This window comes from Cynocephalus volans, chromosome 5, assembly GCF_027409185.1.
Source record: "Cynocephalus volans isolate mCynVol1 chromosome 5, mCynVol1.pri, whole genome shotgun sequence".
NCBI lineage: Eukaryota > Metazoa > Chordata > Mammalia > Dermoptera > Cynocephalidae > Cynocephalus > Cynocephalus volans.
The window spans coordinates 88240424-88267820 of record NC_084464.1 but is presented as its reverse complement, the minus strand read 5'-3'; the positions used below and the strand labels follow the sequence as shown (position 1 = coordinate 88267820).

The 27397-nt window shown below is 35.9% G+C and overlaps 1 protein-coding gene across 25 annotated transcripts in view; it reads left to right on the top strand.

Annotated features, from left to right (window-relative positions):
• Positions 1–26455, top strand: part of SNAP91 (synaptosome associated protein 91) — a 147579-nt gene extending 121124 nt beyond the window's left edge. For 4 of the 25 annotated variants that reach the window (XM_063097847.1, XM_063097844.1, XM_063097839.1 and 1 more), the window contains 12 exons: positions 504–764; positions 1002–1079; positions 1260–1331; positions 1757–1840; positions 3088–3171; positions 10812–10946; positions 12545–12694; positions 15752–15782; positions 16634–16745; positions 21154–21237; positions 22879–22983; positions 26363–26455. In XM_063097847.1, coding sequence (XP_062953917.1) covers positions 504–764; positions 1002–1079; positions 1260–1331; positions 1757–1840; positions 3088–3171; positions 10812–10946; positions 12545–12694; positions 15752–15782; positions 16634–16745; positions 21154–21237; positions 22879–22983; positions 26363–26455 — 1289 coding nt within the window. The remainder of the gene's footprint in view (positions 1–503; positions 765–1001; positions 1080–1259; positions 1332–1756; positions 1841–3087; positions 3172–10811; positions 10947–12544; positions 12695–15751; positions 15783–16633; positions 16746–21153; positions 21238–22878; positions 22984–26362) is intronic. The other 21 variants (XM_063097849.1, XM_063097842.1, XM_063097841.1 and 18 more) reach the window with 13 other exon arrangements.
• The last annotated feature ends 942 nt before the right edge of the window (positions 26456–27397 follow it).

Below are 27397 nucleotides of genomic sequence, written 5' to 3'. Positions count from 1 at the left end.
CCAGCACTTAAAACATTAAGACAATGAAGTGCATACTTATCAAAATTGACAATTTCTCAAGATTGACAATTTTTATCAGTCCAAGTATGCTCTCTTAATGTTTTGTTTTGTTTTGTTTTCTCTAATGCGATATTATACTCTTTTGTTCTGGTGAGTTCAAATATATCAGCATGTTTTAATGGATTTTCAAAGCTACCAAATTGACCAGATTAAGTAAGGATTTGAAAGATAACAATTTCTCATCCTAGACTGTAGGCTAATCATACAGCACTTTAAAAATTGTTTCAGTTTCTTAACTGGTGGTACCTACTAAGTCTTTTTTTTCTTTAGAAAAACATCCTAATCACTGACCCCTGCTAATATGGTAGTCGTTAAATCCAAGCAACCTAACGCTTAGCTAGGGTATAAATATTTGCGTAAGGTCTCTTACCTGTAGTTATGATGCTCTCTCTTGTCTCTTTCCTTACTGATGCCGTATGTGTCTTCACTTTCCTTTCCAAAAGACCCCTTTGCCCCGTCTGAAGGTAGTGCAGAGGCTGCACCTGAGCTGGACCTCTTTGCAATGAAGCCACCTGAGACCAGTGTTCCTGTAGTTACCCCTACAGCTAGCACAGCCCCTCCGGTTCCCGCAACTGCTCCTTCTCCTGCTCCCACCGTTGCAGCTGCCACTGCTGCCACTACCGCTGCCGCCGCTGCCACCACTACCACCACCTCTGCTGCCACCACCACCACCACTGCTCCTCCTGCTCTAGATATCTTTGGTGGTAATTTTTTGTTGTTGTTGTTGTCGAACTCTTTCCATCTGATGAATTCTGGTCCTTGAAATGTACTGCATACGCAGCTGTTACTACTGCATGAATACTGTGTAATTAAATGGTTCTCTAGAAACCATTTGCTGCTTAACTCAGACTTCTGCAAAGTTCTAATTCAGAACTGGGAAGTGGTGAAGTTTCAGGCTTGTTTTTCAAGTTGAGTAAAGACATGTGTGTTCTTGGTCTTAGATTTGTTTGAGTCTGCTCCTGAAGTTGCTGTAGCGCCTAAGCCAGACGCTGCTCCTAGCATAGACCTGTTTGGTACAGGTAAACCCAAAGCAAACCTTTTTTGTTTTTGTTTTTGTTTTCCATTTAGTTTCCTTAGATATTTTCATGATTAAGCTCTTTGTACTCACCTGTGATAATGCATTTGTTAGATTTTTGACTTTGATTTCAGCTTTCTACTACTTACTTCTACTTGATTTTGGTTTGTTTCACTTTTGGAAGATGCTTTCTCCTCTCCACCACAAGGGGCCTCTCCTGTGCCTGAGAGTTCTCTCACTGCTGACCTCTTATCTGGTGAGTGCTTTGCCGCGGTCAAGCCTTCGAGATGTCCGGTGGTGGGGGTTATGTGTGGAGAGGCGGATACAACATGTAGGTTTATCTTGAGTTCTTTTAAACTCAAAATTTACTTTTAAAAAGAAATCTTACTTTTTGGCCCATCATCATTTGATGAGGGTTAATATTTCAATTTAGAGGCTGATGAAAAGAAAAAACTTCATTTCACACTAAAACCTCTGACCTCAAGGAGTCAAATTTAATTTGTTCTGGAAAGTATGCATGTAAAAGTCCGTTTGCTTTATCCACTCCTTAATTGTTAAGAGTGTCTACGATCTTCCTGCCTGGAGTTAACCATGAAATCTCAAGATGCCATTTGTCAAGGCTCATGGTTTCATTTTCCTTTGAGTGACATGCACTTTCTCCTGTTGTGTGCTTCACTGCAGTGGACACATTTGCAGCACCATCTCCTGCAACCACTGCCTCTCCAGCAAAGGTGGATTCTTCAGGTGTGATAGACCTTTTTGGGGGTGCGTATGTCTCCTCCTTCAACGCTTAAGGAATTTTTTTTCCCCTTCAGAACAGTTTTCAGATCTTCTGTTTCATTATTTTTCATCATTTTTTCTTTTGACCATGTGAACTTCTTCCATCTCTTAAATGTAAACTTACGCTTTTAAGATCTTTTCTGTCTCTTTGCCATCATCATCTTCAGCCTCATCCGTTCATCATAATTTTCAATGCATGACCTAACAAAGCAAGACAACCTTTCATTTGAAGTCTTTGTGTTTGCAACTTTTTGTTGGTAGAATCACCTGATTGGAATTTCCTTCTGCTGCTCTTTCTTGGTGATACTAATCTGTTGGCTAAATCAACGTTTCTAAGTTCTTAAAAGCAATATAAACATGAGCTAGATAACTCAGAATTGGAAACAAGCCAGTCAAAACTGAAAGCATAAGCTCTAGATGGGCCACATTATTCTGTAGGGTTTATTTATGTTGAGTTTAATGTTTTAAAATTCTTCCAGAGAATGTATTCTCCTTATTCTTTGCATGTTATCAGAAGGCTGGGAGATGTACTGAATTAACTCTTTAATATGGATGATACATCCAAAGTCTTTTGTTACCAGTGAATTTATAGGAAAAAGGTCTGAAGTGATTTCTTCATGAATACCTATAGATGTGTATGGCTTTGGGCTAAAATACATCCTTAGCAAGTACAACCCACATTAATTACCTCCTGGACATTTAAGCATCGTGGTATATACCATGATGGATATGTGAGGAGTACAAAAATGTCACCGTCCCTAACACTTGGGGGCTCAAAACTTGTATCAAATAAACACTGAACCTTGATATATAGGTACAGGTAAGGTTGCTGTGGCTGCTGCTGCTTGAATTAAGTTTATTAAAATTTTGAAAAGTTTAATAGAATTATAAATGGGATAATTCTATTTTATTATGTTTTGGTAAAAATTTTAAAACCTCAATCATGTTTCGATTGATGACAGGATTTAGTCCAAAAGTTTTATTCTTTAAAAAAGAAAAAATAATTCTCTTAATCTTACAAAGAGGTGTTAATTCTTAAATATTTTAGAGTACTTTTTGAGGAAACAAACTGGTCAGAGCATAGTTCAACTTATACAATTATTTCACATACCCACAGGAGACAAGCTCATCATACAGTGTCATGTCTATGCATTTCTCTGCATAACACTTAAGTGACTTACTGTACTTACTGTTTACACTCTCTTTTTTGCTGCATACTGGATAATGGATAGATGCATTTGGAAGTAGTGCTTCTGAACCCCAACCTGCACCTCAGGCTGCTTCTAGTTCATCAGCATCGGCAGACCTACTAGCTGGTAATTAATTAAATTAAAATGAAATGGTATTTTGTAGAAGTTAAATTTGGATATATTTTCATAAGTAACAGACATTACATAAATTGCAGGGTGAATGTTTTCTTCTCCTTTTAAGACATGAAATTGAAAAATAAGACCTTGTATTGTAGAGAGTTGATTATTTCCCAGGATTTTATGAAATTAGTCTTAAAATCAGAGTTGTATACAAGCTACCCCTGTGGCTTCTTGTGTGCTCTTCATCTGCCTTACTTCCAGTCAACGTGTTTCTTTTTGTTTATTGAAAAGGTAATATGCCTATTTAGCAATTTTTATCTTGTAATGCCTATGCCCATCTTTTTTTTTTTTTCAAAGGAGTTTGTGGGGAAATGCACAATGATGTTTGATAATTAGTTTTGTAATATATAAATCAGTGTAGGAGAAACTGTTAATTTCTACCATTGGGTTGAAGCTGCTGTTACATATGCCAATTTTTAAACAAGCTGATCATTTTTTATCTGAAAACTGATGGGAGTGGTTCCAGTTTAACAGGCCAGAGTATGGAATAGATTGACACAATTTGCCAAGGATTATTGTTTATCACCAGAACAGTATAAATAAGATAAAAGGAGAGTTCAAGGACTCCAAGACAGTAAAAGCTCAGTACAGGTTGAGTATCCCTTATCCAAAGTGCTTGGGAACAGAAGTATTTCAAATTTTGGAATTTTTTTGGATTTTGGAGTATTTGCGTATACAAAATCAGTTGAGCATCCCATATCCAAAATCTGAAATCAGAAATGCTCCAAGGAGCATTTTCTTTGAGTGTCATGTTGACATTCAAAAGTTTCAGATTTTTAGATTAGTGATGCTCAACAAAATATTGAGCAAAGGGCAAGACAAAATGCACTTAATGATAGCCAGACCTAGACATTATTATTTTTATAGGCTAAACATTTGTCAGTTGTAAGAACACAGTAATAAGTTCAAGTTCAGCAGCAGCATCACAGAGGCTTTCGACACTCAGATGTAGCTTCCAGTCACCACAAGGGATGTATTTTGGTCCTAAGATTGACAAGGGGCTGATGACAGCATAGGTCACATCAGCACAGAGAAGCCACCACATCTGGAGTCTCTCAACTTAAATACCTTCCTAGCCATATAGCCCTTGGGAGGGTAAGAGACTACTTCCCATTTCTTAGTGTAGCTGTAGTCCATAAATTACCAGCTATACAATGCATAATCTTGACACCAGGTACAGCATGCTAAGGAGCATTCATTCCTATGTTAGTAATGAGTAATGGCAGATCCTAAAGGACCTTCACCAACATTCAGAGTTGTAGGAAGTTTGACTTGAGGTCATATCTTTCCTCAAGAAGCTGGGAGAAGTCATTACAGCCCAAGAGTTAACATTTCCTTCTATCAGTGGTTCAGACTGGTTAGGTAGCAGTCTTTCCCAGGGTCAGTGGCATTCTTTTGTGTCTTTCCCATCCCTTCCAGCCTACCTTGATCAAACGTGATACTCTTGTATGCTAAGTTCACTCATGCCAGTGACTGCCAGCTGGTATTTTCTTGAATGATGAAGAACCACGGCCAACCATGATGTCTTCGTAGCCTTGGAAGCTACAAATATGATAAGAGGCAATGCGCTTAACATGACCACAGCTGGTTACGTGAGAAAAAACTGCTTGCTTGCCTGGTTTTTCTCCTGGCTTAGATATTCTTCATAGCAGCTTCAAATTGGCCGCAGAAACTTTCAAGCTCTTACTAAACCAATTATCTTAATTCAGATTTTCAAGTTTCAGCAATAAGATTTTAATAGGCCACAGATATAGCATAGTTTTAAATGTCTATTTGGGGGAACCATGACCTTGTTAATTTTAAAATGAGATTACTGATTACAGGCCTTTTGCTTTGAAGTTATAATTAAGGTTGAAATGGGATATGAAATAAAATAATCTGGCTTTGGGCAGAATTCTAAGTCTTTCTTTTTCTCCTGGGTATCTCCTCCCCTGCCATAGATCCCAAAAAGAGGTTTGACTCTCAGTAAGAGTCATAAGAAGAAAAGTTGTGTGTTAACGTTGTTTGTTGTGTACACTTTCTTATTTCTCTGTTTTTTCTATTTAAATAAATTACTATTTAATTTAAATAAATGTTAATGGGTTTTAAAGTCTAGTTTGCTTTCAAAACAATTCTTATAACTTACATACATACATGTACATATATATATGTGTGTGTGAGTGTCTCATTTACTTGCCACGAAGCTAACTTTACTTTCACTTTATGTCCTGATGTAAGAAATTTTAAATTACTTCTAATTTTTGAAGGTCTTAATTTTGGGAGCCAGTTATTCAAACTTCCCTTCGTTTTGCTTATAGAAAAACATTCTTTGTACTTGTTTAAGCACCAAAGCCTCAGGAAGTCATGTAATAACGTAAAAAATCATGCAATATTAATAGAATTCTATCTAAGCTAGGAGCAACTTTCCTCGCACAAAAAACAAACAAACAAAAAACCTTAAAATTAAAAAACCCTGCTAATATACACAATATAAAATCATGGTCACTTTTACATATGTAATGTTACATTATCCATACATTTTTATTCAATGCATATCAAGTTGAACAAATATTTGGCGCACTGTGTTATTATGGTAATTTGCAGTGAAGCTTAGCACTACATTATACTTGTATTTGTATTTATGTAAGGAGGGGATCAGCTAAATCCAATCTATTGAAATAAAGAGGAACACTTTTAAAAAGCAAATCAATGAGCCTAATCATAGATAACAAGCCCCCAAATGTGATCAGGTTCAAAGTAGGAATGTGAACCAAAAAAAAAAGAGAGAGAGAGAGAGAGAAGGAGTTTTATTTTGTGAAGGATCTAGAATCCTGTATTATTGGCTGTCAGTATAAAACTATTTTTTGAGATAATAAAAAAGAAAAATAATACAAAGACACCATTATGGGAGGTTTAGACTGTCCAAAAGGAACCTTGGTCATTGGACTGGGGTCTCACACCTCATGCCTAAGATTACATTTAGGGAATATACATTTACATGCAAATAATGAGAAAGCAAAAAACATATAGTATGAGTAAATGTTAAAAGGACTTTTAGAGACTTTAAACCAAAAATTAAGAATCATCTTAAAACTGGGAAGAAAGCTTTATCAAAAATTGGTATGTATTTTAAAACTAGAAAACAAAGACGAAATGGATAGTCTCTTTAAAAGACATAACTGTCATTTAAAAAAACAGTTATTCTTTTTCATTCAAATTTAGTTCTAGAACTGTCAGATAATACCAATTACAGAATTGAACTGTACATTAAATATCATCTTAGTCTTCTACCCCTTGAGTAAAAATTTCAAGTTCACTGGTGTACCCAGCATAGTGAAATGCGAGAAGATTCTGGAGAAGGCAACTGTTGTGGCCAATGAGGACAGACTAAAAAAATAATTGTCAATAAAATAAGTTGGTGGGAAGAAAGGGAGAAAGAGAGGAAGAGAGGGAGGGAAGAAGGAAGAAAGGAAGAAAAACAAAGAAGGATAATTCTCTCCAGGCCTTTGAGGTTACTGGTAGAATGCAGACATTATCCACGTCGAAATGTGTCTGGCTGAAAACTTGAGACTTAAATTTGTAACAAATAAAAAGAAACATTATTTTACGTGGTGAAGAGTAAAGCTGTCAAACTCTGCTCAAGATATATCAACTGAAAATATAAGCATTTGAAAGATATAGACTGATTCCTGGATGACAAAATAAAAAAAAAATGGATTATTAAGAGATATCAGGTGTTTTGAAGGATATGCCTAACTTATGAGGTTGACATCAAGCAGGACAACCATGTTTTTCCATAATAGACACAATTCTGGGGTGACTGTACCATAAATCTGTGCTAGTATAGGAGTGTGCCACATTCTAACTTTAATTCCAAAGGTAGGGAACAATTTGGGCCAGCCTTATGAGGCCCTGTGTAGTTTTGGATTCATTCTCTTAACCATATTACACAGGTGACTTTTCAGCAGAGCCACAGAAGTCTTTGGACTGAATTTAAAATACAAAAATCTTCAGTGTGGAATTACAAACTAACAATTTCCACTAAATGGGAAGGTCTGCCTAGGACCAATTAATTCTATCATCCTGTGTGGGAGTGGGAAGCAATCTGAAAAGTGTCAAAATGCACTGAGAATATTATGCCTAAAAATATTGACTATTTCAGATAGATCTTAGTAAGTGGAATGTATTAATCACTGATTGTACCACTGAGTAATTGAAATAACATCATCTTTAGCATAAGGGAGCAAATGTGAGTGTGGGGGGAGTATGTGTGGGAGTGTGTTTATCTATCAGTAGTTTTAAAATTTCACTCTCTTGGCCAAAGTGATGACATGTTATAGGGTCTGTGACAGTCAGGTTTGATATATGTGTATCAACAAAACTTCATTAAGTGTGTAGGCTGTTGTCCTTTTGAAAGATACGCTCATAAGACTAATTATCTGTGAAAAGGCAGTATGTCTGCATATGGTTGAGCACCTGAAGATATTTGGATGTTCAGTTATAGTGCATGTAGGTCAGTTCAAATATGACTACAGGACATCCAGAAGGCTACTGATTGTTATCTTGTTTCCAGTTCCAGTCCATAGAACAACTTTGTTAATATAATTTAGAACAATGTAGAAAGATCAGTGGTTTAGGTTTTCCTGTTATCTCTATTCCAGGGCTCTAAATGTTTCTGTTACTTAACAGGAGTTCCCCAACCTCTTCATTAATGTCTGGAATTCTCTTGTATAGTTCTTCATTTAGAGTGTAGCAATTGATTTTTTTTCAAGATAATTAGATGGTCATTTTATATCACTTACTAGCTGTTTAATTATTCTCGATTCATGAGGGCACCTATTTCATAAGAACTGAGTATAATGGAAAAAAGTTATCCTGCCAAATCTCTGCCAAGTTTATAAATGTATAGGAAGGATACAAATCCAGCATTATTCCTGGATGTGAAAAAGAGGCAGTGTAGTACAGTGGTGAAGAGTCCAGGCTCTCTGGATTCCTATGTGGCATCCTGGATCTGGCATTTGCCATTATGTGACCTTGGAAAAATTATTTACCCTCTGTGACATCACTTTTTCCATCTATTGAACTTCATGGGGTTGTTGTAAGGATTAAGTGAGTAATGTATGTTTTTGGTTGAACTGTATGTAATTGCTTTTTTCGTAGGACCCAAATGGTCAAATATCAACAGCTCATGTGGTTTATAGCGTTCAACCTAAAAAATAATTCTTAAAACAGTGCCTGGTATTTGGTGAGTCCCATCCTGATGTTGGCTTTACCTTTCATTTTCTTAGAGAAGGCACTAATTTTTTTTTTAAATGAACAGTGTTATTTATTCACCTATGAATGTGTTCTTACCATAAAGTGAAACTCAATAGCACCAAGCCGAAAGCCCTGGGAAAATGCACTCTTTTTCCTCTTTCTACTGAACCTTGGCTAGGTGTGTTAACTTCTCTTTGTGTCACTACTTCTAGCCATGGAATGATAGGATTGAATCAGGTGATCCAAAGGTCCTTTCCAACACTAACATGCTATGATTTTAGAATAAATTGTCCTTTCTCTGGCCAAGTTTTTAAGAAACTGAGAGTCAAGTGCAATTGTCTGTTCACCTGTAGCAGAGAACCACACCACAGAAGAGTTGCCTAAATTTACCACAGCAATATTCCAACGTGAGGTGTGAGAAAATGTTCTCTTAAAAATAAGCATTGAACACAGCCAACAATCTTCCTAAATCCAAAATGGCCACATCCACAAAAATAATTACTTTTAGCCCATCTTTGCTTCATAATGATATTAGTTCTTATTGATCTGGAGGGTGTCTTTTCTTCGTTAGGGAAAGTTACATGATGCTTATATCATTCAAATACTAAAATCTTTTTAAATAGCCACCATGAACTTTAAAGATAAGTAACAATTGTTCCAAATTGTAATTTTTCCATACTTGTACCTGGAAAGCCTAAACCCATGTCACTGTTAATTTCCAGGAATAGCATGACTTGAACATTACTGCCACCTACTTTAGAAAATAGTAACTGGAGAATTTTAGTAGAAGTCATTTTTAAAATCTTGAATTTGTTTTTATGGAAACATAGTTGATTGTACCTATCTGTGGGGTACAGAGTTGAATATCAATACCTGCCTGCAATATGTGATGCTCAAATCAGGATAATTAGTATATTCAACAATATATAATGTAATAGTTTTTCATGGACCTTTATTATGCAGACAGTTTGTGAAGATGATGACGTGGCTAGATTTGAAAGGAATATGTATCCAAACTGTATACAAGAAAGACTTCTGGTAGTAATAAATTCCTTTATAATAGAACATCATCCAGTGTGTTATTAAGAAATCAGTTCTTTCGTAGGTTGCATATTTTTATACAGAAGCAATACAGAGTGACCTTTTCTGCTTCTGTCTGTTGATTGGAAAAAATGATTTGCTTCCATCCTTCAAAGGATAAATATTTTATTTGAGGTTTGTATGCTTTACAGTAGTCTTTGATTTCTCCTCACCTTTTATATTAAAAAGGGTCCTTCATTTAATAAACATTAATTCAGTATTTTTGGTACTATGTGAATATTAGTGGAAAAGACAAGAAAAGTTTCTGACCCAAAAAAGCCATCCCTGGGGTTGGGGTTTAGTTGGGGGTGGGGGGTGTGGATAAAGATGTATGATGGGGGTAGGATGGAGCTTTGTACCAGGTGCTCAAGACACTTGGTGTGTACTTTGGTGTGTGGGTGGGGGGTTGCTGCTGGTAGCAGTGGATAGCAGTATAAGAGCAAGGAAGTCCTCCCAAGCAGGCATCTGACACTGAGTGGTGAATTACTGCCAAAGCCTAGTTTGCAAAAATGGGGATGGGGCAGTGGGCAGAGACAGAAGGGTCTGATTGCTATACAAAGGAATTTGTATTATATGAATCTGAAAGTTATGGGAAGCCAGTGAAAAATTTTAGAGAACTTTGTCAACATTTTCCACTCAGAAGGATCACTCTGGCTGTACCACAGGGACTAGATCAGCAGAACACCAGAATAGAAACAGGACGTCCCCCCTGGTGACTTTATGAATCCTGAGAGCAGTGTTAGAGGGGCCTGCACTTGGCGGTAGCTACGATGGAGCTAGCACATGTATGAAAGACATGAGGGAGGATTTGATGTGTGTTTTTTCTGATTTGTATTTTATTATAATACTAAGCCAATGTTTGCAACTAAACATTTTCTAACTACCTGGTATTGTGATTTAAAGAAACATAAAATTTCAATGTAATGACAAGAATTGTCTGAATTTTAACCCTAGTGATACTTTCTGTGCTTTATGTATGCCATAATAATAATAGATTTGGTTGCCACAGGTTCTCTTGATATGGGTATATGTAAATATTCTTATGTGTCCTCTTTTTCTAATTAAATTAAATCTTTTATTAATACATGACAGATATCAAGATACTTGAAAAACTTTATAAAAAATAAACTTCCTTGGTTTCACTGACTGCTAATCTACATGCATTCAATTCATTTTCAATTTTCCATAGCTTTTTCTGATTCTGTTCTTATGACCTTTGCCTACCTTTAGTTATTTCTGCTTATATTCTTCTGGAACTTTTTCTCCCCCAGGATTTGGGGGTTCTTTCATGGCCCCCTCTCCATCACCAGTGACTCCAGCTCAGAATAACCTGCTACAGCCCAATTTTGAAGCAGCTTTTGGAACAACGCCTTCAACTTCTAGCAGCAGCTCCTTTGATCCATCAGGTAAAGCAGTAATTTTCAAACATTCTTTTCATTTGTTCTGATAATAAAACACACCACCTAAGGTTAGTAGGTTATCAGGAAATTTACAACAAGCAAATATTAAGTGTTAACCAGGTTTTAAAGCTTTAATAAGTCTCTCATTCTGTAAGTTAAATTAAAATTTCCAGTACATTTTGGTAGCCTCAAGAATTACCTGCAATCCTTTCTGTGTTTCTGTTTTTTATTTTTAGCAGAATTCTAAGTTAAAACACACACCGTCTATTTGCATGAGCTTACATACACGTGATTTAGAGATGGCTAAGGGAAAACAAATGATTTGTACTAAATTGTTGTCCAGTATCTGAGTATGTGGACACTCTCACTGCTGTTGCTTACACCCTCTGAAGCTTGCATGGCCCTCAGTTTTATGAAGTTGAGACACAAATAGTATTCTTTGCTTGCCTTTAACCTTTCATCACTGCTGTCGTTTTGTTTGTATTCTCTTCCATTCTACTCTTCCCATGCTGGGTCCTTACTACAAATTTTCAATTGGTGAGTTTTTGGCAATTAAATGTGTTTCAGAAACACCCTAAGTATATCTCCTGCCTGACAATTTGGTTGCTTCTATTGCCAGTGCCTAATTAAATGCTATCCTTTTGCACTTTAGAATTATTGTATAGTAGTGTTGATGGTAGATATGCATAGTTTTTTATGAAATTTAACAATCACAAAGTTTTTGACATAGGTAAGATATTAGTAATATCTTACGGAAATACTATGAGTCTGCATTTTGAGTGGTCTTTCTGTATTTTAGGAACTGAACAAGTGGTGATTCATCACACGGTGATCAGGAACCATCTATGATGGCATGGGATTCCTAATACTTAAAATAGTGTTTAATTTAATTGTAGAGAGAAAAAAAATCTAAATTGTTACTTCTAAAATATGATCAACTATTTTTCAGACACTTATTACTAGGTGCTGACCATTAGATCAGGTTTTGTTTTGACACTAATTTTGCAGGAAACTAGGAGATTCAGTCTTCTTCCCTCATTTAAGAATTGTGTTAAAAGTAAGCATGTTAGGTTTTCAGAGTAAATCATTTAGGCTTTGCTATAAATCACTACTGTTTTGAATAAAAGTGTTTTAGTGATTGTTTAATAAGAATAGCAATGGCTACCACTTATCTGAATGCCTATATAGAGCAAGCATTATAATAAACACATGTCATATATTATCTAATTTAATCTTCATGGATTAGTGGTACTCTCCTCATTTACAGATGAGAAAAAGCTCAGAGAGTAACTTTCTCAAAGTCACACAGCTAGTGAGGCATGCAGCTGAATTGGGATCCTATTCTAACTGCAAAGTCTGTGCTCTTTCCTGTGCATTGTACAGATTTTTTTCCCATCTTTGTTCATGTTCATTAGTATTTCCATACTTTATGAGTAGACATATGCAGACATGTTCTTTTTTGGAGTTATAGTTATGAAAAGTGTAAATCACATGCCTTCTAAGATTGTATATTCATTTGTTTCCATAGTTTCCCAAAAGACAATTTCACTTTAATTTTGCATATTTTTAAAAATTATTCTGAGCCTGGTCTATTTGATTTCCAGTGTTTGATGGTCTAGGTGATCTTCTGATGCCAACCATGGCACCAGCTGGGCAGCCTGCACCTGTCTCAATGGTACCACCCAGTCCCGCAATGGCAGCCAGCAAAGCCCTTGGGAGTGATCTTGATTCATCTCTTGCCAGCTTAGTAGGCAGTGAGTAATCTAATTTTCTTTAACTGAAGGGTATGTGAGTTGGGTTATTTCTCTATATCTTTTTATATGTTTTGTTTCTGGATTCACTTATGGGTAAGTTTATCAAGGAGTAGATAGAAATATTTAGTGCTCTACCCAGTGTAGTTCCTTAAAAGATAAACAGTTGCTATGCATTGTCTCACAAGCAGTACCCATGCCATTTTTAATCTAAATTACCAAAGGTATAATTAGGGAGCATATACAAGTATGAAATCAATTGCATTATGTGTAATAAGTACTTAATTTTCTATTTTATTTTGAAATAAGAACATAGAATCACTTACATTAAACACAGTATACTTTCAAATTGAATATCCAGCTGAGTTTCAGTCACTCACTCAACAAGTATTTATTGAGTACCAGGCATTCTTCCAAGCTCTAGACATAAACCAGTGAACAAAACAGACAAAAATTTCTGCTTTTACAGTGCCCCGGAAAGGCAGAGACAAACATTAAACATTTTAAAATACATAAATTCTATAGTTCATTAGATCAAGTTCCATGGGGGAAAAACAGACAGACCAAGGAAAATTGGAAGTTATACAGGGTAGGAATTAGAGTAAGCCTCACCAAGTAGGTAAAATTTCAGCAAGGACTTGAAGGTAAAGGAGTGAACTATGTGGCTATCTGCAGAAAAACATTTGCAGGCAAAGAAATTGTCCGTGCAAAGGCATTGGGGCAGAAGATTGCCAGCAGATTCAAGGAACATCCAGGGGACTGGTGCCTGTGGAAGGAAGCCTGGCAGTTCCTCAAAATGTTAACCACATCACTCAGCAATTCTGCTCCTAGGCATATGGAGTGGAAGTGAAAATATATATCCACACAAAAACTTGTTCACGAATGTTCATAGCATCATTATTTGCAATAGCTGGAAAGTGGAAACAACCTTAATGCCCATCAGTTGCTGAGTAGATAGACACAAGTGGTATATCCATATAATGGAGTACTGTTTGGCAACAAAAGGAATAAATTACTGATACATGCTACAACATAGATCTACCATGAAGACATTATGCTAAGTGAAAGAAGTCTGTCTCAAAAGACCACATGTTATATGATTCCGTTTATATGAAATGTCCAGAATAGGCAAATGCATAGAGACAGGAAGTAGATTAGAGGCTGCCAGGGAGTGAGGGAAGAGGAGTGATTATTAATGGGTACAGAGTTTCTTTTTGTGGTGATGAAAATGTTCTTAAATTGATTGGTTGTATAACTGTGAATATACTAAAACCACTGAATTGCACACCTTAAATGGGTGAATTTTATGGCATGTGAATTATATCTCAATAAAGATGTTTTTAAAAATGCTTCTCACTGTTAGCTGAGGCTTCTGTTGAGACTGTACTGCAGTCTTGCCAGATCAGAATTCCTTCTCTTCCCTTCTACAATAAAACTCTTACTTGCTAATCTCAATCTCAGAGCCTTCCTCCCAGGGGACTTGGCCTGCAAAGGAACCCCATGCTCCCAGCTTAGCATTTCCATCTGCCCCAGAAATGGGAGAAGGGATTCACGTATACCTGTCTAAGACACATTGCTGCTTTTTTGCCTTTTCACATAAGCAGGCATAAATATTTGGTTTAGCTTTTTAATTGTTTAATACACATAGATTTAGTTTTCTAGTCTAATTGAAGAATAAATTTTAAAAATAAATTTTCTTTGCCTTTTAAAAACAAAGACAGACTAAAATTATGTGTAATCATTACTGTATTTGGTGTTCAGTTAATATACACTTTATTCTATTTTGTAATGCCAAGATTTGGAGAGAAATAAATAATTACATCATCCTCTAACGTATCAGCTCTGCACCTGATTAAGGCCTTTATACTGGCTGTTGCTCAGACTAGAAACTCCTCCCCCAGATCTCTGCTCAGCTTTACACAAGTCTCACCTTCTCTGTGAAGCCTTCCCCAAGCACTCTATTTAATACTACCTGTTCCCTCACTCTCATCCTCCCCCTCTGACCTCCCCCCATCTTGCTCTTTCTTTTCATTTTTCCATAGGCTTTCCATTATCACCTTCTAGCAGCCTATATAATTTAATTTTTCTATTATCTTACTGTTTATTATCTGTCCCACACAATTACAATGCAAGTTTCTCCAGGATAGTGATCTTCGAGTATTTTCTTCATTAATATGTTCCACCTACCTACAACAGTGCCTGGCATATATAGAGGCTCAGTAAATATTTCCCAAAGTAATAAATGAATGGAGATTAGAGAAGAATGATTAAGACAGCTGTGTCAGGCATTCCCAAGACCATCCCCACATTCACAGATTCACTAGAAGGACTCATGGGACTCAGCATGCTGTTGTACTCACAGTTAAGATTGATTACAGCAGCATAGTAAAGATCCACAGCTGGATCACAAAGAGAAAAGACACAGACAGAGTCTGGAGCCCACCTACAGATTTACCTATGCTCTTTCTTTCCCCAAGAGGAGAGCACACTCTTCCCCCAGTATCAAACGTGCAGCAACATGTGTGAGATGTTTCTGCCCAGTGACACCCTTCAGAGATTCAGGTCTCAGGGTTTTTACTGAACATTGATCACATAGGCACTCTCGGCTTGGCATGAACCAAAATTCTGGACTTGTAGAAGGAAAATAGGTACTCAGCATAAACCACAAACAAACAGTGTAGCACAGTGAGCCACACATATCACTTAGGGAAAGTTTTATCTCAGTGTAGAGAAGTACTTCCTAGCCAAGCTCCCAGACGCCAGTCTCACAGGCCTTCCTAAGATAGCAGCCTCAAGCCTGCTATTTCTAGACACCAGTTGACATTAAAATGTGACCCTTAAGCCTAACATGAAGTAAAAGAACATTTTAAATTTATGGCTATGTTTCCTAATATACTTTTGTTTTGTTTTGTATAAGTGAGTGAAGTCATTCCTAGGCAAAATATGGACTTTTGCTAGACCTCTGAGCTAAGAGACCTTTGATCTTTTAAATGTCATATCATATAAGCTGTGTATAAAGGTTTAAGTTTTTTTTTTTTTTTTTCTTTAATCCACTTATAGATCTTGGAATTTCTGGTACCACATCAAAAAAGTAAGTGTTTTAAAATTATCTTGTTTCCTTTTGACAATGTGTTTGTTTGATACTATCAGACATTGCATTAGAATTACTTATTCTCAGGCTAGGTAATTACAAAACTGGTTTTTATTCCATTTTGGATTTTTGTTGTTATTCTACTGCAACCTCCAAACTGTTGTTCTGCAATGAAGAGGCATAATCTATTTCAGTCTCCAAGATTTTCGCTAAGTCATATTTAGAAATACTTGGGAATTGTGGTTTGAATATTTTAATAATTTTAAATTCTAGATTCTTTACAATATTCCTAGCTAACATTGATTTTAAAAAGTCTTTTGTGGAATTTCTCTTTTAAGGAAGGATAGTAAGAATGAGAAACAATATGCCGTTTTTTAGATGTGTATTTTTTGTCATTGAAATCAGGATGCATTTTGCCATAGATTTTGTCTTACAATCACTGCAAGGGAGGTTGTAGTCATGATATAGTTGTGTTGAAACTTCTAAGATCCAGAAAACACCATCATCAATGACTCTTAAATTTAACAAGATATAGGTATACGGTATTTATGATATGCTTATTTGTAATTTTTTTATGAGTGAAGAATTTATTGAATTTTCTGGCATATTTTTCTATTATAGGTGATAGGAAATTCCTGTTAACACTGTGGTCCAAACTCTTAAATGACTTTTTTTCAAATGCTTTTAAGGTTTCTTAGATACAATATGGTAAGACTCCTCTGTAAGTTTTAACTTGCTTTCTTTATTACCTCTTGACTCAAACTGCTTCTAAATCCAAATAAAGGAATTCAAAGGAGCCACACACTATTTTTTTCTGACTTGTAGTCTTTGTTTATTTGTTTTAATTTTAGGGGAGATCTTCAGTGGAATGCTGGAGAGAAAAAGTTGACTGGTGGAGCGAACTGGCAGCCGAAAGTAGCTCCTGCAACATGGTCAGCAGGCGTTCCCCCAAGTGCCCCTTTGGTATGTAGCCATCAGAGGCCAGGGCCAGTTGTAGCCATCAGTTTGCCAGTTTCCGAGTGTATAGAGCAGGGCATATTTTTGCTTAGCTTTGCTACTGGCATTGTACTTTTTAAAATCCGCTTTGAAGAAAATATAAGCAGGATACAAAATTTACCGAAATGAAAATTCCATTGGCTTTATATTTAATAAATATTATTTTTTAATTTTAAATGTTTTGAAATTGTATTTATGCTTCTTCAATATTAGTAAAATTATGGAAACAATTTTTCAAGAGCATTTTATGTCATTGATCATTATATACTTTATAATATTCCTTGCCCAAATTTTCTGATTGTCTTAATAAGTAATGAAAACTTTTTTTCTTACCAGAAAGATTGGGCAGTTTTCTATTGTGTAAGTGAAATTTCATTTTAATCACTATCACTTCTGCTCACCATCTTTAAAATTGAAACAACTAACTCCATCTTTTCTATAAGGTTTAAAGAGTTTTCATTTCTATATTTTAAATTTTTATTAATGTATTAATACTGCCATTAACTCTGGGAAAGAATATATCACTAGAAATAAAAGGTTAATTATTGCTTTGTGAAATTTGCCAACACAAAAAGGACTTGCTCCCAGAGTGGCAAAATTTACTATTATGAGAGTACTTCAAAAAGTTCGTGAAAAAATAGAATTGAAAGATAATACAAACCTTTCCATGAACTTTTTGAAGTATCCTCATATGTCTCATATTCAGCAAAACTACATTCGTCACTGTTTCCCAAGCTCACTCATAGTTTTCCATCTTTGCTTACCACCTTCACCCATCTAAATCACACCGATTTCTAAACCTGTCTTGATACCATTCTTTGCTTGTTGCCTGAATTAACTCACCCTCACTCACAACCCCCAGCCAAACAAACATGCATGCAAGTAAGTTAATATAAATTAAAATAGAAGTGGTTTAGACAGATTCTATTAAAAATATCCAGGAATTAAATATCTGAGATTTGGAATTTAGAACACATTTTCTTTTAAAGAGTTTTATGGTCATTTTTTTTTATATGTAAACAGTCTTATAAGTAAATAGTTTTTATAAATGGTCAGTTGAAACCAGTCTGAAAAAAAACCTTTTGAATCCAGAATTTGCCACTAAGCAGTACTAATAGTATTAATTAAGTTACAATTTATATATCTAGAAATATTTGGGAATTGTGGTTTAACTATTATAATAGCTGTGAGTTCTAGATTCATTCTATAGGAAAATACATTCTGTGCTCAGTCTTGGGTTCTTAACCTGTTTCCTCTGTTCTCCCCACCTGCCCCACGTTTTGCAAGACAGTAGGAAATTCAAGCACTTATATCCTCTGTCTTTGTCGAGTTCACAGTCTGAAAGGACTTAGTTTTAAGAAGTGATTTCTAACATAACAATGAGAAAATTACTTATTGTATCTAGATATTTATCATTTTGAATCTTTCTTTGTATTATGTAAAAACAGTGCCTAAGAGAACAATTTTTGTATTTAGCTATAAAATAAAGAGTTTTGTTTTAATTGCTACAAAGGATACTTAGTAGTAAACTACAAACTTCTTTTAAACTGACCTGTGCCTAGGATGACCATGTAATTTATTTCCAAACCAACAGTCTTTGGAGGCTGAAAGGGGCTGTAATTATTACCGTGGGACCCTAAGCATTGACTTGTGGCTGGTGGCCCAGATGCTGAGACCATAAACAGGCAGTACTCCTGGCCTGGGGGCTGCACTCCTTTCTTAGGCACAAAAACATTTGAGAACTTCTATCTTGTTGGCAGGAGGGAGAGAGAGAGATTCAGTAAATGAAAATAAAATGCCTAAAGAAAGAAAAACCTTCTTCAGAACTTATCTCATAAATCTATTAATGCTACATAGTGACATTAAATGTCAAAATATATATCATCATTGCCAAAGTAAATGAATTAATATTTCTGTTCTTATCTGTACAAGATTTAAGCCTTATGTGCTATTCTGAGAAGTTTACACTTCAGTTTTATTAGAAAGAAAGAAAATTCTCAGGTAGAATTTGCACAAATGGGGATTGTTGTGAATGAGGCAACCAAAAGAATGGTAGCCCAGGTTTCTGTTGGGACAATTCACTCAATAATGAGGTCATTAACTCAAAAAAGGAACAAAGGAGAAGCACTTTAAAAGTAGTTCTAAGTTGGACAACTTCCTCGGCCATCACCCCTCCCCCACCAGAAAAAAAGTTTTTAACTGTATGAAGTTGAGAATTCATCAGTTAATTAATGAATGTTTTGCATCTTCAGGATAACAAAGCTGCTTACTGATTAGCAGACACTGTCAATGAGACGGAGATTGATATTTGCATTTCTTAACCCCAAAACTCTTCATTTTGTTTTTGAAGCAGAAAATTTTAAATTATTAATAATTAAACTCTAGAAAGTTAAATATGGTAGGTTTTAGTATAAAATATCCACAGCAGCTGTGGAAAGAGAAACCAGAACAACAGAAACAATTATTATGATGGTGGAGTTATGTACAGTTTTATTTCTTTTATTTTCCTTAACATTTTAGACCACAAGATAAAAGCTCTCATATACATATGTTACCTTTATTTACTCTGTATGGGTGCCAGAACTCCCCCTCCATCCTTTCAGGGTTTGGGCTGGGTCAAATTAACAGAAGAAAACCATACAAATTTATTTAATACTAGTTTTACATGGCACAGGAGCCCTCAAAGAAGCAGTTGCAATCAGTTACTTTTATGCTGAATTGGACAAAGAATAGTCCTGAAGAAGCAACTAAATTATGTGGGAGGCTTAAAAGATAAGAGATATTTTGACAAAGTCTGCACAGAATTCTCTTGGTTTTGACATCTCATGTTCCTTGAAGATAAGAATGTTGCATTTTTCTAATATAGGGCAGGTGTCTTTCACATGGGAATTTCATCCTCTGCTTTTAAGAAACAGCAATAAGATCAATGTGATCTTTTTGCACCTGCTGTTTTTCAAGTGCCTTTAACTTAAATAGTCACTATGCCAAGGTGGTATATTTTTAACTCCTGCAACTCTCACTTAGTCTTATATATGGTCAGTCATTTATAAGTTCACTACCATTTACTCCATTTACTGCAAATATCTTCTTCCTTAACACATCTCTGGCTTTGCTTTTACTTAAGAAATCATTCTGAACACCTCTGGCTTTCTTAGTCCTTCCTCTCTGCCCCACCCAGTTGTCTCATAAAACATCTCTTCCATTTTCCTATTTCTTAAAATATATTTGAGTCTCTGAGAATATTCAAGAAAAAGAAGAAAGCAGAAACTTGTGCTTCAGAAGCAGCAAAGCTGTGTTTCTAAATTTTCCTAGTAATCTGCGGACCTTTGCTTTTGAGTAGAAGGTGAAAGGGGAAGATATGGGAGTAAAGATTAAGTTTTTATTGATAAATAAGAACTAAGGTTACTTTTTCCAACTTATTTCAAATTTCCCTTAATCGCTGCTTGGAGATACAGCTGTCAAATTTCGCAGGTCACAGAACCCAAGGCAGATCTAAAAACCTCAACAGGACTTGAATACTTGAAATATGTCTACTGCCAGGGTTCTACCATCATGGCCATTGGGAGCCCTGTATTTCATGGATTACTTTTTCCTATTACCCAATGTACAGCAGACCTACTAAGATTCCATTATACAAACTGAGAAGATACTTGCAATTCAGAAATATGTGCATTTTTCAGGAAGGCCACTGTTAAAAACTTTAGGCAAAATAAATTTAGCAGAGTTTGAGTGAAGAATGATTCATGAATCAGGCAGCACTCAGAACCAGAAAAGGTTCAAGAGGTTCAAAGAGCTTTGCAACAGCAGCATGGGCAACAAGCTTTAATAGACTGATGTGGAAGTAACATGAAGAACGTATATTTGACTGCTTAGAGTAGAAAGACCCTAGTTAATGTCCACAGTTAGAGGTTAGTTGGCATTTCTGATTGATAAAGTCTCTAGTTTCATTTTACTGTTTACATTGGGCTTTGGTTTGCTTACATGGGAACTTAAGTACTTGAGGTGCCTCAGTCTAATGGCCTCCCAATTAAAAATTTTTTAACTCTACAGAATCTGAGTTATTCTACCATGTGAGTTAAATGACAAACTTAGACAATCTCTTTAAGTTATTTGACCCATTTATTTGATCAATAAGTTCTGCAAGTCAGTAACCATGTCTGTATCATTGGGATGGTGCTAGAGCCATTATTATTTTTTAATTTAGAACTGCAATTTGAGATTTCTTTACATATCCACACATACATACTTGAGATGCATGCATTTTTAAATTGTATCTTGTCATTTAAAAACCAAATTCTGTTGGTTCTTTTTGTTTATTTGTTGTTTTGTGTGTGTGTGTGTGTGTGTGTGTATGCACGTGTGCGCACATGTGCAGCAAGGAGCTGTACCTCCAACCAGTTCGGTTCCTCCTGTTGCCGGGGCCTCATCCGTTGGACAACCTGGAGCAGGATTTGGAATGGTGAGTTATGACCTGTCCTAAACATTGTAATCGGCATTTCTAAGTTCTTTTCTAAATCCCAAGTTAACAAGTATTTCTATAAAATATAATTCTTCCCAAAATGCAGTACAGTAAAACTTAAAAAGTCATCTGCTTTAGATCTTAAGTAGTCTACACATGAAGTGATAAAAATAGTTATAAAATACTAAAATTCTACCATCAAATTAATTTCTATAGTATACTGTTATGTAATTTTTGGAATAATATTTATCAAAAATAATCTTAGCTCAATCATTAAAATCAACCCTATTTTAGTCAGGGTTCTCCAGAGAAACAGAACCAATAGGAGGTGGATATAGATAAAAAAACAGATATAGATATATAAATATGAGAGGGAATTTATTAGAGTGTATTAGTCTATTTTTGTTGCTTATAACAAAAATAACTGGAAATGGATAATTTATAAGGAAATGAAATTTATTACTTACAGTTGCACAGGCTGGGAAGTCCAAAGTCCAGGGAACACATCTGGCAAAGGCCTTCGTTGGTGGTGATTTCAGTGATACGGGATATCACACGGCAAAAATGGTGGAGCAGAGAGAGAAATATCGGCTCTCACGTGCTCTCATTTTAAAGCTCTCAGAACCATGCCTATGACCATCATTAAACCATTCACAATGGCAGGGTCCTCACAATCTAATCACCTCTTCGAAGCCCTACCTTTCAATTACATAATAGGATTTCCTACCCTCAACATTTATAGTGGGGATAAAGCTTCAATGACTTTGGAGGGGCCATTCAATCCACTGCCTAGGGGATTTGGCTCATGTGATTGCAGAGGCTGAGAAGCCCCACAACAGGCCATCTGCAAGCTGTGAGACCCTGGGTTGCCAGTAGCATGGCTCAGTAGAAGTCCAAAATCCTCAGAACCAGGGAAGCCACTGGTGTAATTCTTAATCTGAGGTTTAAAGACTGAGAACCTGATGGCCACTGGTGTAAGTCCTGGATTCCTAAGGCCAGAGAGCCTGGAGTTCTGATGTCCAAGGGCATGAGGAAGAAAGAGAGTAGCCCAGTTCCAGAAGAGAGAGGGGAAATCCTTTCTCTCCTTTTTTATTCTACCTGAACCCCCAGCCGATTGGATGGTGCCCACCCACATCAAGGGTGATCTTCCCCATTCAGTGTGCGGACTCACATGCCAATCTCCTCTGGAAACACCTTCACAGGCACACCCAGAAGTAATGTTTTACCAGTTCTCTAGGTATTCCTTAATCCAGTCATGCTGACACTTAAAATCAACCATCACAATCCCTTAGTCACTTTACTAGAACATTTCGCTTATAACTTTTATCACCAGCAAATTTTAGAGCCATCTTCCATAAAGAAGCAAGTTTTTATCTCTTCAAGAATTATGCTCACAGAAGACAAATAAACAACAAAGCCTGGTTGGGATGTTGATGATGTGCAGCCAGCCAGGCTCACACCCTACCTCGGTGACCGCCTTCCATCTGCCAGTATCCCAGCACCCATAGTTCACAGTTAACAAATTTTACTTTCTCGTGGACCTGGATTCCTCAAAATTTGTCAGAAGCATTTGAAAGCCATCAATGTCAGGGTATTGTCCTGGTGGATTCCACTCATGCTCTGAACTGCTCTTCCTTTCAGCCACCTGCTGGGACAGGCATGCCCATGATGCCTCAGCAGCCAGTTATGTTTGCACAGCCCATGATGAGGCCACCCTTTGGAGCCGCAGCTGTGCCTGGCACACAGGTCAGTTTCTTAAAGGTCCACAAAACAGTGACATTGACTCATAAGTATAAAATTTTCATGTGGCAGACTGTTTAAAAAGTGTTTTTACATAACTGTAATCCTCATACCTGTTGCTTCAGAAGTAAAGGGAGCATGGAAGACAGATTAACAACAGGGTGAAGTCTGGAGAAAAATAACAGAAATAACTGTCCTAAGGTCCTTCCATTCTTCTACTTAATTCAGAACGGTTCCCGAGAACAACAGACATTTAGGGAATTCAAGGTATATATCCCAGAGAAATGAGTGCTTTTGATCTATAGTTTTCATTATGTGTTCCCTGAATTAGCTGAAAAGGTTTGAGGCACAGCCCTTCAGACTGCAAAGTCTGCGTAAGCCTTGTGACACCAACTGCAGTGAGTTTACCAAAGTACAAGGTCTGAGGCAACAGTCCCCATAAGAATCCCCTCACTTCAGACACCAGCCACAAGTCTGGGAGTCCCTAGGGCCACCCTCATATGAGACAGTTCCCTAGAGTGACTCACCAAAGTTAGGAAAGTGCTAAACTTATGGCTATAGTTTTATGTTAGTGAAAGGAAACAAATTAGATCCAGCTAAGTGGGGAGAGATGCATAGATGATATCTGGGAGAGATGCATAGGGGATGTCTGGAAGAGCTCCAAACATAAAGCATCTTTGTCCTCAGGGCTGTTCCCTTCCTGGTATCAATGTGTGACAGTATACATACACTATTGCCAAATCAGGAAGCTCACCTGAACTTCAGTGTTTAGTGTCATTGAAGCTTCGTTATATAGAAATGCTTGATTGAATTATTAGCCACGTGGCAGAACTCAATTTCTAACACCCCTTCCTCCTAGAGATCAGGCTGGTATCTTGTGGTCCAAAGACCCTCTAATCACATGTTTTGTCTTTCTGGCCTGGCCAGAGTCATCTTGTTAGCATAAACTATGGAGGGGTCCCATGGGTCACCTTGTTAGCATAAACTCTGAGGTGTGGTTCCAGGAGCCTGCCATGAATAACAAAGACAGTCCTATCACTAGGTAAATTACAAGATTTATGAACTTTGTTGAACCATTTTGCTGCTAATAGTGCTAGTCAAATTAAGTCATACATTCTTGATTCCTCTTTTAAATTGTCTGGATAAGGTGGAAGAGTATATTGAACGAAAGGTTTCCACCATAAGTGATTGACTGGGATGGAGTCAGAACACCAAATTATCTATCACTTTAGTAGCAGCATGCAGAGCAAACTAAACCAAGTAGCTCAAATATATTTAATGATATCAGAAAATGGTTTTACTCCCATAATATTTTTAACTTACCAAATGGGTACTTATATGGGCTTATCCATAGGATACCTACTGTGAACTTTCTGAGTATATTTTAATCCCTTTTGCTTCCTTGATCCATCTCTAAATTCATCCTCCACTTGTTCCCAAAATTTACTTTCACCTTCTTCATTTTAAGCCCTGAAAAGCCACAGTGACCAGGAGAAGGAATGGTGGGTGTTGAAAGAGAGAAATTTAGAATGTGAGAAGCTCTACCCTTCAGGACTGTAACCAACACGGTGGCTTCAGGAGAAATTATCTAGTATGCATGAAGACTAACGAGCCCTGCCTAGAGAGCTTTTGGGGGTGGCAAGGAAGGTTTGGGGAGTAATGGTTGGGATTAAGTTTAACCTAGACATACTAAAATTCTAAGGGACCTCATTTATCATGAATGTTTCCTTGATATTTAAATATATCCGTGGCTATTTACCGCCTTTTACCCCTTACCTCTAAAAAAGAAGGATGTTTCTATTACTACAAACTTGAAACAATAAACAATGTTGAGGTTTTTTTAACTTTATTGTATTTGGTGTGCCGAAAGCTTTAGAAGTGATTTAATACAATTTTATTACTGAAGGCAGTTCTTCTTATACAACACGAGTGGTAGCATCAATTTGTTTTCTTAATTTGAAGAATGAAAAATAGATGATATGATGAAAACTCATTGTTTTAATCAGTACATGAGTTTATGGTAAGTAGGGGAATGGTATACCATATTTATACAATTTTTAGATTGTATTTCCTATATCAGAGAAAAGGCATAATTATATCAGAGAATAAGTTTGTAGCTTCAGAAAACAAAACAGTTTTTCATTATTGAACCTGAACTATCCCACTGTTTTTTTAATTGGTTAGTATCATGATATTGTCATCTCACTTAATTACTAATTGTGGACCAATCCTTGAATTTCTTATCTTCTAAGCAACTTCAAGTCTTCCACTTCTCCTTCCTGATACTTTTATGAAGCATTATCGCAGTTTGGTAAATGGAAATTTGACTGATTGCTAATGCAGTCAGTCAGTCGGTTTCTGGACATGGGAACAAATCTCAAAATCCATACTTCTAGAGCTCTGTTTACTGAACCAATAAAAACATGCGTTTCTGCCCCATAGTCCCAGATTTCTGAGATTTCCATCATGTTACAAGTGTAGGAGATTAATTAGACTCAAGGCATAGATGTCAACTATTACTCTATACAGATTACATGAGATTTTTCAAGGTTTGCACCATAACATTACTGCAAAAGTCTGCTCCCAGAAGTTCTATCTGTCACACAATGAAATAATTTAAGTGCTGATTAAACAGAAGCAAGGTAAGTTAATTATTTGTTACTTTTGTTCCAAGGTTAGTACAATTCTTTCCTACAGTATTTAATACATAGTTTTAGCCTTCTCTGAGAGCTGGATAAGTGATGTTGGAATTTTGTGACATTCATAACCAGGAAACTATTTGCTCATCTGGACACTTGACTGATTTTTCACTTAAAATAATTTACATGAAATCCTACTATATTTAGCTAGTAATTTTAAATAATTTCTTAAGTGGCTTTCTGCAAACTGTTTCAATTTTTCCTTCAAACTCACTCTTACTATTTAAAAAAAAAGCCATTTAAATTCCTTTATTAGTTTAGTGGTACTAATAACTCAAAGTAAAAATGCTTTTGAATAGAGAAATTGACTAATTTTTGTTTGTTTGACTGTATATACATAATATCTTTATGTGACTAGTTTTTCACATCTTTCCTAACTTATCCGTATTGTTCTATCAGTCTCCACATTTTACTTTGGCAAAATCTGATGTCAAAAAATTTCAAGAAAGCCAAATATCATTTGAAGTGTACTGTATTTTAATAAACCAGTCTAGAATTAAACACCACACTGTGACTAACTAGAACAAATTAGATTTTGTAAATGACTTGTTTAAATCTACTTGTAGATTTTAGCCATCTGATCTTTTGCATGTTTGTTTTCTGTGGTATATGTTTTACCTAATGCTTATCTGTCTCGCTGTTTGCTTTCTATTTCTGCTCTTTGGGGCTGGCTTTTTTCCCATTAGCTTTCTCCAAGCCCTACACCTGCCACTCAGAGTCCCAAGAAACCTCCAGCAAAGGACCCATTAGCGGATCTTAACATCAAGGATTTCTTGTAAACAATTTAAGGTATCTAATATTGAGCTTTTCCTGCGGGCTTACAATAATGAGCTATACAATGTTTAGCTGTTTCAGTTATAATATTTGTTATTTCTATTTTGAAAAGATGTGTATAATAATACTTTGAGTGTTTATACTTTTAAGTCAATATTAAAAGCTATCTATCAATTAATTTTTTAAATCATAACTAATAAAACTAGGGAGGGAGATAAAGTTCCAAATTGTCCTTATCGTAGAAAGCACAAAGATTATACAGGTAAAGCAAAAAGTTGCCCAAGCTACTTGGTAAATTAGAAAACTTTCACTTTATTACATGATGACTGGGATTTATAGAAGGCTAACATTTGTAATATTGCATTTAGAAATCATCTAAGAATATCTCTTCTCAGACTTTGGCTAAGATCAAGTGTAAGAATATAATGTATTTTTATTTTGTTTATCTTTATGTTGCCTCATAGAGTAAAGCTTAGATTATTACCATTTGCATTTCCACATTCAAGCAGAATTTTGAATTTTTAACATTCTAGTTTTATTTTTTTTGAAATCTGAAAATATTTATTAAATCGATATTATAACTAAAAATTTAGTTGGGTGACTAATTCAGTGAAACCTAGACACACATTCGTGGCAATTTTAAAATTTCACATTAGTTCAAAGCAATGACATTTGTAGGAATGGTATTAAGATTTTGTATGTTTGTCTTTTTAAAAAATTTTGACTACATTGTATATTGATAAATTAAAAAAACATTTCGGTTTTAAATTTCATATATCTCATACAATTTATGAAATGATTAACAGTGAACTGTGGAAGGACATTTATTCTCAGCCCCAGCACCTAACAAATTGAGTACGTTCTCAACAAATACTTGCTCAATGGCTGAACAGCATTAATACTGCTTTTCATTGACGAAGTACTGTTTATATTTACTTCTCAGTTGT